Source organism: Gracilinanus agilis, chromosome 2, assembly GCF_016433145.1.
Source record: "Gracilinanus agilis isolate LMUSP501 chromosome 2, AgileGrace, whole genome shotgun sequence".
Taxonomy (NCBI): Eukaryota; Metazoa; Chordata; class Mammalia; order Didelphimorphia; family Didelphidae; genus Gracilinanus; species Gracilinanus agilis.
Window position 1 is genome coordinate 686,930,856 of NC_058131.1, and position 13,185 is coordinate 686,944,040.

The 13,185-nt window shown below is 37.8% G+C and overlaps 1 protein-coding gene across 1 annotated transcript in view; it reads right to left on the bottom strand.

Moving 5' to 3' along the window:
- Nucleotides 1–13,185, bottom strand: part of GRID1 (glutamate ionotropic receptor delta type subunit 1) — a 1,121,438-nt gene that overhangs the window by 8,037 nt on the left and 1,100,216 nt on the right. The window contains exon 12 of the mRNA XM_044660282.1: nt 8,571–8,811. Within this exon, the coding sequence (XP_044516217.1) occupies nt 8,571–8,811 (241 nt within the window). The remainder of the gene's footprint in view (nt 1–8,570; nt 8,812–13,185) is intronic.

The window sequence follows — 13,185 nt, forward strand, 5'->3', positions numbered from 1 at the left end:
GGATTTCAAGGAAATTAAATAAAATGCTCAGTTATACAGGTAGTAAAGAATCAGAGAAAAGAGTAGAACTCAGTTGCTGTTATTTGGGAGCCATTTTTCTTTCAACTGTACCAGAAAAATCCCATCTCATGTCACTCTGATGACTCTGAGGATAGCACTTCTCCTGTGTAATTTCTCCAGGTTTTAGAATACTTTACCCTCTACTGTTCATTTCTCTGTTTCTATTTAGGTGACCTGTGACTTCACTTTCTCAAGGAAGGTAGCATTTGTTCCATGAATCAGCATGACAAAGCACCACCCAAAGAATACTTGCATCAAAAACAATGGCAACTGTTTTTTGGAGAAATTTGGGATCATGGAAAGCACTACACAATTTCCCAATAAGGATCTAGCCTGCTCTCATCTCCTCTTCAATTCTGGGTCCAGATCACTGGACCTCTTCAGTGTCTATTAGAGAGATTGACTGATGGACTAGGTCCATCCAACTTAACATCATAGACTTAAATATAATTATTCATCATCTATTTCATGACTCTGTGGATGGCTAAGCCAAATTCTTTCAAGTAGTTAATAATGCTATTTTCAAAGTCCCAAAATGTTTCTATACATAATGTAATTCACATACAATCTCAGGTAAAGAAGAAGATCTGGAAAACATAATTATAATGATGATGATGATGTTGATGATGACATTTATTTAGTGCCTAATATGTGTTAAGCTCTATGTTAAGTGCTTTACCATTACTCTTTTTTTTTCAAAACAATTCTGGGTAGGGGGCAGCTGGGTAGCTCGGTGGATTGAGAGCCAGGCCTAGAGACGGGAGGTCCTAGGTTCAAATCTGGCCCCAGACACTTCCAAGCTGTGTGACCCTGGGCAAGTCACTTGACCCCCATTGCCTGCCTTTACCACTCTTCTGCCTTGGAGCTCCAAGACAGAAGGTAAGGGTTTAAAAAGAAAAAAAAAAGCAATTCTGGGAGATAGGTCCTATGCCCATTTTACAGATAGGGAAACTGATACTTAAGTAACTTGCGCAGGATTACATGGTTGATAAGTGTTTTGAGGCTAGATTTGAACTAAGGTCTTTCTTATTCTAAACATAGTACTTTGTTCACTGTGCCATCTAGCTGATATATGCTAGAATCTTGCCTCAGATGCTTAATAGCTATATTACCAAAGTGAAATTCCCCAATGAGAATCTGATAAGCCTTACTGTAGAGAATCTCTAATAGATGGGGGAAAAAAAGATGTCCAGAAATGACAAATGAATTTCTAAAGATCTTCCGGTTATTAAAGGTCTGATGTGGCATTCAAGCATAGGTCTTTTCTGACTCAAATTTGAACCCTTCCTCCTTCTCCTATCACCTCTATAGTAAGTTTTCTTTTTTTACTTCTCTTATGGAAAAGAATATAAGCCCTTTGAGGACAGTGACTCTTATTATTGTGTATTCTCATTCCAGCATAAAACCTTGAAATGAAAGGAATTTAATGAATGGCTATTTAATCATATTGAATTAAATCAAGCATTAATTGAATACCTGCACTATAAACGAAAGAACATCTGAAGGGAAGACCAGAAGAACCTTCTCCTGGAAAAGCTAATCTCCACCAAGAATTTCCAGCATCAATTACAGCTAACATTTAAATTTTATTTTATTTTTCTTTTCTTTTGATTTATGTAGACACTAATGAAATTACAGAACAGTTATGAATATAGATATGATGTAGTGGCAATAACACATGATTAGGAATGAGAGGACTTCAAATCCAATCCTGCCTGTGTCACCCACAATTACTCTAAGACACCTCTCCCAGCTTTCCTTTCCTCACTTATAAAAAAGTGATAATAGTTGCATTATCAACTTTAAAAGAATCAAATGAGAAGAGAAAACACTTTTGAAGCTGTAAAGTGAAATATAAATGTAGACTGTTACTAAAACAGACAGGAAAACATTAATGAATGAATTGCCCCAGGCTCCCTTAAAGAAAGAATCCAGATAAGTCAAAGCATTATTTATATTTATAATAATGCATTGCTACATTATCACTAGTTAAGTATATATTATATATGGCAATGCATATGTAAATTCCTCAAACTATTGATATTTTCCCATAATCACTGTGTAATATGTTATACATACACATATATTGTACTCATTTTTATGCATATTTGTGTATGTATGTATGTATACTTTTATGAAAATCGCACTCTGATGTCTAATGGGATCATTAGAGTCTAATGGGTTGGAGGCCATTTACTCCATCCTTTAACCTAACTGATGAGCATATTGAAGCCAAAGAAATAAAGTGAGTTGTCCAAGATCATTCAGGTTGTAAGTGGCACAGCTGGTATCCCAATTCACATCTTGTTATGCCATATTCAATGGACTTCCCCTCATACTAACTATGGCAGCTTCCTACGGAGACATGGCAATAATGCTGTGTTCTAGAAGGTTCTGCCAGAACAATGCAAGCTTGATTGAGTACTCCCAGGCTAGGTCCTAGGACCTTAAAGGACAATGGACTTTACCTGTTTCATGACAAAACCAATAGTATGCAAACTCCATGATGACACGGAATTGTCTTTTTCCTATGTATTCCCATCAAACAGCAAAATGCCTATTGTAGACAAATGATGATGATGATGAAGTGATGATGATGATGATGATAGCATTTCTATAGCTCTTGTTCACAAAAGGCTTTACAAATTCTCTTTCATTTGATCCTCACAATAATTCTAGGACATAGGTCCTATTAGCATTCCCAATTTTCAGGTGTGGAATCTAAGACAAATAGGACTTCAATGATTTGCCTAAGTAAGGTACCAGAGTGTGAGCCTGGATTTGAACTTAATTCTTCCTGACTCTTTGTCTAGCACTCTTTCCATTGATCCACCTAGTTGCCATAATGTTTGACTTGAATTGTATTGCCTTCTATTACATTGTATTTTGTTGCATTTCAGTGAATTGGATAACCCAACAATGTCTGGAGTGACTCAAGACTAAAAGATTAATCTTTCAGGCATCCGATGTTTTGGCCATAAGAACTTACAAAGGGCACATCCAAAGGTGTGAGGACAGCAATACATTGAAAAAGGGAGTAGGGTTAGTGATGAAATCATTGTTTTTTTTAATAAGTAATATAAATTAGTATATACATGTTTATATAAATACACATATATGTGTATACGTGCATGTGTTCAATATAATAAATGACAGTGTGTCTTTAATTTTCTCAAAGTATATAAGCAAAAATTGTTTCATACTCAGATGCAAAAGAATAGTGATGAGAAGAAAAATGTAGCATGTGAAGTAAAGGAAGTAATTGTAGGTCAAGTGATATAGTGGGAAAATTGTTGGATTTGGAATCACCTGAGATGGGTCCATATCCCAGCTCTGCCATGTAATAGCTATGTCATAAAGGATGATACATTATGTGATTGGGTTGTCAATGCTTTTCACTCATAAAATGTACAAGTTATACTAGATTACCTCTGAAATCTGTATCTTTGATCCTTGAATTCTGGGTTTAGAGAGGGCATCTGAGTATTGGAAAAGGGGGAGATTGGAGAGAAAAATGGAATATCCCAAGGACTGAGGAGGGCTGCTTATGTCTCTTTGTTTCTGTCTTTTTGACTCTGTCTCTCTTCCTTCTTCCCTCTGCTCTTATCTCTCTCTATCTCTCTTACACATTCTCTCTCCCTCTTTCCCTCCTCTATTCTCTCTGTCTCCCTCTATCTCCTTTCCCCACTCTGTGTTAGAGGAGTACTATTTTTACTTTTGCATTCACTGTTGCTAAACCTTCTTAGTCTTCTGGAATATTTCAAAGAAGTAAAGTCCTATAGGACTAGAGATTCCAATGACTGTAGGATTAGAATTGGCTAGACAAGTGAAACGGAAGGTCATGTAGGTTCTATGCAGGTTGTATGTAAGAGCAGCAGACTTCAGAATTCGGAACATCAAAGAGCAGAATGATGTGCATGCTTATCCCTGACATTAATTACAGTTTCATTTTCTCTGACTTCTAGGTGGGAGAAGGCAATAAGAGGGAAGGCCAAGGAGGAAGAGAAATGGAATCCCAAAAGCAAGCCTCTGAGAAGCCATGTCATATATGTTTTCCATATGGTTTCTCCCACTTGTACATTCCTTGTCTTTATTTCATTAAAATATTATTGTAAGAGAAGTATTCCCAGTCTCTTTATGATCTAAATATCTTTGCTGCATCCAATGGCACTGACATATAGATGGAGCAAACTCCAAAATTTGGCTACTACTTATCTGTATATAAACATCGCTGGAAAAAAAATCATTTGTATCCACATGCATATTAAGAGATTTATGTTCAATAGAACTCAACATCAAAAAGGGTGCTGTGGACTCCTGTGAATTGAAGAAGGTTCAGGATAATAATACCATTAAGAATGACAGTAAAATCACCTCTGGCAAGATTTCTGACAGGAATTGTGGTCAAATTCTGAAATTGTAAGAGTTAGTGATTAATGATGCTTTCTCATGTAATTACAAATGGTACTCTATAAAAGGAAGGGTCACAACTGGAACATTTTTCTAGCCTGTGACTAAATGAACCCTTCCATTATTTTTTAAAGATTGCTATATAACCAAGAGAGCCAGCTAGTACTTTCTAAGTGCAGTTAAAAGCAAGCACTGGCTACCTCAACACACCTGTCAAGAAGAACAAGGAAGCTGTTAAAATTGGCTGAAATTCACAGGTCCCAATGGTATGGTAGTTTTGTTTTTTTTTAATGGTAGTTCTCATCTATATCTGTTGCAGTGAAAAGGATCAGACAAGTGGACCTGATTGTCTCTGATTTTCCCAACAGATCAATCTCAACCCCATTTTTATCTGAATCCCATAGGAAGACAAATACTAACTATGCAGGGATAAGGGACAGAATCAGGATTTGATGTAACTAATTTGGGTGCTTGCAATTTGGGGAAGATGAGAAAGAAATTGGCCATTCTTTAACAGTTCATGTGATTCTCAGTTTTAGTTTCTCTCTTTCTAGCTCTATCTCTGTGTCTCTGATTCTCTCTGCCTATTTGTCTCTTTTTGTGTCTCTCTTTCTCCTTCCCTTTCCCCTATTTCTTACCTTCAGTTCTTTTTTAAAATCCTTACTTTCTGTCTTAGAATTAATATTAAGTATTGGTTCCAAGGCAGAGGAGCAGTAAGGATTAGGCAATTGGGGTTAAGTAACTTGACCAAGGTCACTCAACTAAGATGTATCTGAGGCCAGGACTTCCCATCTCTAAGACTGTCTCAGTCTCTCAGTCCACTGAGTCTTTTAGCTGTCTCTCCTTATCTTCTATTTTTTTTGCATTTTCTTTCTCTCTCTCTCTTTCTCTCTCTCTCTCTCTCTCTCTCTCTCTCTCTCTCTCTCTCTCTCTCTCTCTCTCCTGTTTCTATCCTTCACTGTCTCTCCCCCATCTTTATTTTTGTCTCTCTCACATAATCTCTCTGTCTATCCCTCTTTCCTTCCCCCATCATTTCTGTTGCTCTCTTCCTTTCTTCCTCTTTGTTAGAGGAATAGGATGCTTAGTTTTCCATTCATTGTTGGTAAATCTTCTTAGTTTTCTGGGATATTCCAAAGATTTAATGTTCCATAAAAGTAGGGATTCCAATGATCTTATGATTAGAATTGATTAGACCCTTGAAGGCCATTGGCCAACTGAGACAGAGGATCATTTCATTTCCTGGGATACCCCTAACTCCTGAGCCTTTCATCTGTAATTCTCTATATCCTGGCTAAATGAGCCTTGGATAGTTGAATGAATGCAAAGGTCATTTTCCTCAAAGATCATTGCCCACATTGCTCAAATGGTTAAAAAGTAGAAGAAATGAGATAAATGGGTTTAATAAAAAAAATCAGACCAAAAAAAATCTGGTAATGAGAATGTATCAAATACATTCTCCACCTTACTTTTTTACATTAAATGAATTTTTATAAGAGAAAATTAAAAAAAACATTTTAACATAAGAAATGTCTTTTCAAGACCTCCACAAACTGATGTGGAGTGAAATAAGCAGAACCAGGAGAACAATGTACAGAGAGACTAAAACATTGTGGGAAAATCATATGTAATCAACTTTGCTACTGATAGCAATGCAATGATCCAGGACAATCCCAAGGGACTTATAAGAAGGAATGCTAATCACATGGAGAGAAAGAGCTGTGGGAATAGAAATACAGAAGGAGAACATTTGATTTTTCACTTGCTTATATGGTTATTGGATTGGGGTTTTGGTTTTTAAAAGATTATTACAAAACTGAATAATATGGAAATAGGAATTGAATGATAATACATGTATAACCCAGTGTAATTGTTGTCAGCTCTGGGAGAAGGGAAAGAAAAAGGGAAGGGAAAGAACATAAATCATGTAACTATGGAAAAAAAAACTTAAATGAACAAATAAAATTTAAAAAAAATGTCTTTTCAAATGATTTTTTCCCTCACTTGTGACCTGTGTATTCAATAACATGCCACTTTTTTCTTCCATGGTCCTGTGGGGTTGGGGGTCATAAGGATGATTGGTGAACCTACTTCATGAATTTTACTTAGTGTGGAGAAGTGTAAGAGGAACAAAGAGAAAAATTAACAAAAGACATCACCCCCACATTGGTAACCAAATGACCCTTTTCAATGTGAGAATGGAATTTACATTCATTGGTGGGTAAATGAAGAGAAGAAATATAATATATTCGATAGATAATTGGCTTCAGAGTCAGGATAACTTAGATTTAAGTCTCACTCGACATATGGCTGTGTGACAATTAAGAAGTCACTTAGCTTCTAATTCTTCTAGAGCACTGTGTAAGTCTATTTAAAGAGCAGTTGGGCTATATTGGTAGAAGGAATTTCTTCACTGGGAGTTCTCTACATTGATAGAATCAGCAGAGAGACAGAAAGATGGACATAGACAGAAAAAGAGAGATAGACAAAAACAGAGAGACATTACGAGATAGAGAGACACAGAGACACAGAGAGAGAAGCAGTCAGAGACAGATCAAGACAGATAGACACACACAGAGAGGACAGAGAGAATAAAGATAAGGGAAAATGATATAGAAATAGATAATACAAGACTTAAGTTGTAGTGAGTCACTTTGGTGCTTTTTGCAGTGATGAATGATAACCACTTAGAAAGAAGTTTAGCATAGCTCATTTTGGCATGAGTGACCGTAGCTTTTTGTAGTGTTTGTGCCAGTTGATTAGAAGCTCTGACACATTCTACCAATCTGGAAGAGGCTCCAAGGATTGGCCCAAGAATGGATCATATTCATGAGGAATAGTTTAGCCAAATCATACATGCTCATTAAGTTGTACTTAAGGCTGATGAAATCTTTGGCTCCAACAACATTCAAAAACCATCAAAGTCCTACAAGATGTATGGTGATTTAGCTCCTGGATTTCTCACTGAAGGAAGAATCTAGAGGCAGCACCACATTGGGGAAATCAGAGCTCCATGAAGGATTGCACAATACTGAGTCAAGGCACATTAGAAAGCAACCTAAAGACCTCAGTTTCGCATTTGTTGGCACCAGATTTAGAGAGTTGATATACTTCATTTTCTACAACCTTTATCCACCCCAACCTTCAAAAGAATCCCTGAGATTAGAATTGATGTATTCTCATTTCCATTTTTTCCAGCTGTTTTGCTGCTACTTGTTTGGAATTAACATCTGTTTGAGCTGAAGGAATCTTCCAAGTGTCTCCATATTTCCAAAATTACCAGAGGTTAGCTTGTTAAGATTTTAATTGATGCAAATAGACCCTGGCTTTATGCAACAGTGTTTCAAGAAGAAATTTAATTTCTTGGTGGTGGGAACACTAGCCCCAAACATTTCAATACCCATTGCCTTCCTTGAGAGAGAGCTTTCTAGGGGAAACACTCAGAAGGGATTTTTTTCAGAAAACAGTTTATTGGGGGTCAGGTTTGGGGGAGAGGCAATGGGTCAACAACATGAACAGTCCCTGGTCTGCTACCTCCAGGGGAAATGGCCACCTTACTTAAACTCTTGAATTTCACCCAGGGCAAGTTTGGCATTGATCATGATGAATCTCAGTCATATGTCTGTGAGAGTCTATGTGTTGACCAGCCTTGGTGGGCAGTTGGTGGGAGATGGTTCATGACCCTCAAAAGAAACCCAGCACAATTTCCCCCTACTGACACTTGGGAGAGATGGCCAAGGGGCAGGTGGGCATGGATTCTGGGCTACTATCTTACCCCTAGAGCTGGTCTCTCCAGGTCAGGGTAGAAGCACATTGGTGAGGCAGAGTGGGTAAAGGCGCCCTCGTGCTGCCCACACTGCATCTGCTCTATAGATAAATACAGGACTTTAATGCCTTAGCACTTTTTACAAGCATAAAAAAATCACTTAAATTTGTTCTTTTACAAAAAAAATAACACAAGAAAAGCACTGTAAAAATTTTGTTATGTCTCTAATCTATATGAAAATGATTTATATTACTTATAAGAAAAAAATCCTAAAAAATCTCATAGCTCAAACTCTTGACTTTGAGCTTCCTTAAGGAATAGGATAAAAGCTATGGACCTCTTTCGGTGTTTCTTGATGGCAGCGGTTGCTGTTCCACCATAGCTCCAGGGCTGCCACCAGGCATGCAAGGAGAAGGCCCACAGCAAGGATGCAGAATACGCCAGCAAAACTGTGTAGTTTCAGGGACTTGCCATCTGTTTGAGCACTTGTGTGGCTATTCAGGTCACAGCGGCCCATACGTGGCCACCATTTCTGTTTGAGGACGTCCAAGTCACCAGTATCCTGTAGCTCCAGGATCCTGAAAGATAAGACCAAGAATGATTACTAACATTGGAAAATGACAGAAGAGTATGTAAAAATGTTGATGCCAAAGTTGTGTTTCTTATTTAATTTTGGCGTAGCTGGAGGGACACCATCATTACTAGTGTCAGGATTAATGCTGCTGCTACCATCATCTCCATAATTACCACCTTCAACAGCAACTTCACCATTTCACCACCACCTTCCCTATCACTACTACCATCATTATAACCATTACCAATATCATCTTTATAAATTCATGCATTAGATTTTATATCCCTTGGCTCTGTGATTTCCAAAGAACTTTCCTCATGACTATCCATAAAATTAGGTAGTCCCAATATTATCATGATAATTAGTGCTGTTTCTCCCTTTTCATCATCCAATGGCAGGTCAAAATTCTTGACAAGTGTAGAAAGAAATACATCTAAATTCTCAGGATCTGGGATATGTCGATAGTAGCTGCATTTCTGCCATATTTCCTTATGGTTACACAAACTGTCATAAGATGCCAACATGTGGGGCTTCTTGTGCTCAGAAGCCCTTACATTCTTCTCAGTAATTTTTTGGGTTTGTATCAACCTTCAAAAGTTAAGTGTTTAATGTAATAAGTACCTTCTGTTTAATAGGGGACTTGGGCAGGATGTAATATGAGGATTAGGAGAGTGTAATATGGGATTAGATAGGATGTAATAAGGAAATTGGAAGGATATAATATGAAGCTGAAGCTAGGGTAATAGCTGGTAGGATCAGAGAAATAAGACAAGGCAAGGGACCCAAGGCTGGAAGTAATCAAGGGAATAGACTAGGTAGTAGGGAAGTTAAGGCAATATATTGGATGAGGAAGGTTCAATGATGAAGGATGGTAGTTGAGGTGGTAGGAGAAATAAGGAAATGTCTGAGTTTAGGGAGTATAACACTGAGGTAACAAGGGTTGCCAGGGAGAGGATGAATTAATCTAAGCAGACAAACAGCAGCAGGGAAGTAGACTGATCTCGTCAAGTAAAGGACACTATACAGCCATTTTAGAATCAGCCAAGACAGATTGAAATTGACTTCAGGCTTTAGTCAGTTTCACAGGAAGGGACTTGTATTGAAGTTACACTTCCTTCAAAATGGACACCCTCAGCTTCCTTCAAACCTGGAAAGGTTTGTTTCTCTTCCTCTTCCTCCCTCTCTTACTAATTAACTAATGAAGTAGCCAAAAGGTCTTGTTTAAACATAAAAGGGGTTTATTGTCTTCTAGGATAGATTGACAGGGTAAAGGATCAAGGAAGCCCTAACAGCCACTTAGAGAAACCTCAGGTGGGGGAAGGGAAGCAGGAATGTGAGACTGAGAAAGGACCTGCCTTTACTCAGCTCCCAAGGTGATTTTGAAATCAAAAGGGATTAGGAAGTTGGATACAAAGACTCAATAAATAACTTGTTGCCAGGCTAACACTATCACAGATTTGAACTAACTCTCCCATTCACTCTCCTATTCACTCTTCTCAGACATTCAGGTAGGGGAAATGAAGGTAGGAAATAAGGTAGGGAAGGAAATTCAAAGGATTTAGCTAAATTAAACAAATCTCAAAGAAACTCCAAATCTAAGCTAGGTTTCAATCTCAAGAAGGAGCTCAGATGGACCTTGGTTCCCTCCACAAGTTCCCAGTTCCAACTGAAACTCTACCAAGATTCTAAAACCTCTTAACTGACATAAGGCAAAAGCCTTCAAAACTGTTATGCTCCCCTCTCTGTATCACATCTGTGTGTAATGCATTGCAGATACAAAGACAAAATGAAAAATTTTTAAGTGTCTGTTCTTCTCAATTCCTTTCTTTCTGGGTTTGGGAACTTAATCACTTTCCTTCAAAAGGACTTGTCCATGGATCAATTCAAAAGGGATATTTTGATTTGCAGTGGTTTGCTTTCAACCTGGTGATAGTGATTATATATGCAACCAACTCCTTCAGCCTTTATCAAACCATTTTTAACTGGGTCATTGTGTCCATAATTTCCTGAATGCTGGCATAAAGGAGAAATGCAGGTGTCTTTCCTTCTTGACATTATTTCCCTACAATGTGTTGATGTGAAGGTATAACTGCTCTGTTTGGAAGCCTAGATCCACAAAGAGAATCTGGATGTGGGTGAAAATTGGAAGGGATATTGTTTACTTTTACTTTTGTCTTTGCCATTTAACTTTGGTAATGACTCAGCTTAGATCTCCTTAGATTCCATTCCACTTGATTAAAAACAATTATTAAGATCATGAGATGTGGTAGGCACCAGGAGATGCATGAATATAAAATTCAACAGTCTCTTTCTTGTGTTTACATTCTAGAGGGATGAATATAAGACCTAGGTAGATCAATGCAAAGCCACACCAAGGGATGGAAAGTGATAACCAGGAGAAACTTATTTCAGGAAAAGTCACAAGGAGAAAATGACAACTGAGCTCTGTCTTCAAGAATTCTAAAGATTCTTAGAGGTAGAAATGAGGAAGAAGTGTATTCCAGATTTTAACAAAAGGAAATACACAGAGTCAAGAACTGGAATGTCTTCTAGGAGGCACAAGAAAACCCTCTCTCCACCAAGTATATAGAGCTATAATCTAGAGCAGTGATTCCCAAAGTGGAAGCTACCACCCCCCTGGTGGGTGCTGCAGCTATCCAGGGAGGCAGTGATGGCCACAGGTGCATTTATCTTTCCTATTAAATTGCTATTAAAATTAAAAAAAAATTAATTTCCAGGGGGCTAAGTAATATTTTTTTCTGGAAAGGGAGCGGTAGGCTGAAAAATTGTGGGAACTACTGATCTAGAATAAGGGGAATAGCATGAGGTAAGATTAGAAAGATAGCTGGGAGCCATAATGTGGCTGAGGGAGTGAAGTCTGAAAGGAGTGGGCTCAATGAATTTCTTTCCTGCTTTGATTTCTTGTCTACTCTCCTTTGCCCATAGACTACAATTTGCTTCTCTCAAGCCTAAAATGAAGTGGACTCTTGGAGATCACCTCAGGGTAACCCTGAACAATGGCTCTGCTCATGGATCTGAATTGCAAAATCAGAGAAGTCTCTGTGACTGGGTATTGGTCTCTCCAATTTCTGGATTTGACTGTTAAAGTATATGATTTACACCTGCACATTGTTGGTGGTTGGTTTCAGATTGCCTTTAGCAGCCGTATTACCCCTGAGTCCTGAATTGTGTGATTAACCGGGCAGTTTTAATGCCAAAGTATATAAATGAGCCTCATAAATTTGGGTTAGCGACTGCTGTACATTTACATAGAAAATGACTGGCATTTACTTCCTTTCATTCTGACATTAATTAAACATTTGTTTCAAGGACTGAGTAGTTGATGGCAATTACTGTTTCAGCTTTCTTTCATCATTGTCCTGAATTCAGAAGCACCCAATACCTCAGAAAATAATGCATGATCAATCATGAATTCATTACAGAGAGAATGGGACAGAGTAAGAAGGCAAATATGAGTGGCCATCTTGGTAAGGTAGGGAAACTTCTGCAGAATAGATTGAAACAGAGAATAAGAATAGCAATGTTGACAGATTTTCTAGGCCACCACCAAGAAACTATGGAATGAATGGAAATTAATAATAGTAATATAATACCTGAAAGACTATCAGACAATGCCCCACTATTCTCTGGAATTCACTAGACCTGAGCATAATAGTAAAAGTCATGATTAAAAGTATAAATGTACTTTGTATTACTAGCCAGTACCAGTGACAAGAGATGTGAGCAAGCCTGGGGATACCAACCATTACAGCTAAAGCTATAATTAATGTGTGGTGATTGGAGCAATGGCCTACGCCAACAGAATGTAGAAGAAACAATGATTTAACTTAGGAACTCCTTCAGGAGGTAGAAGGCACTACAGCAATAATCCTTCTTGGTATTTCATAAAATTTGTCCTGATTATTTTTTTCCTTATATTCACATGTGAATAAAGTTGATTTGAATTTCAAATTAGTTACCCCAGATGAGGCTAAGTTCTGTGCAGCTTAACTATTATGTCAAAATGGATAGCTATAACTATTTGTATATTGAGCTGGTTAGGTGGAACAGAGAATACAACACTGGGATTAGAATCAGGAAGACCTGAGTTCAAATCCTATTTTATAAATTTACAAGGGGGTAGCTGGGTGGCTCAGTGGATGGAGATCCAGGCCTTGAGAGGGAAGTCCTGATTTCAAATCTGGCTTCAGACATTGCCTAGCTGTGTGACCCTGAGCAAATCACTTTACCCCCATTGCCTAGTCCTTACCTCTCTTCTGCCTTGGAACCAATATATAATATTGATTCTAAGGTGGAAGATAAAGGTGTAAAAAAAAAAACTTACTAAACCCTTACTATATCACAAACCCTCTTTCAG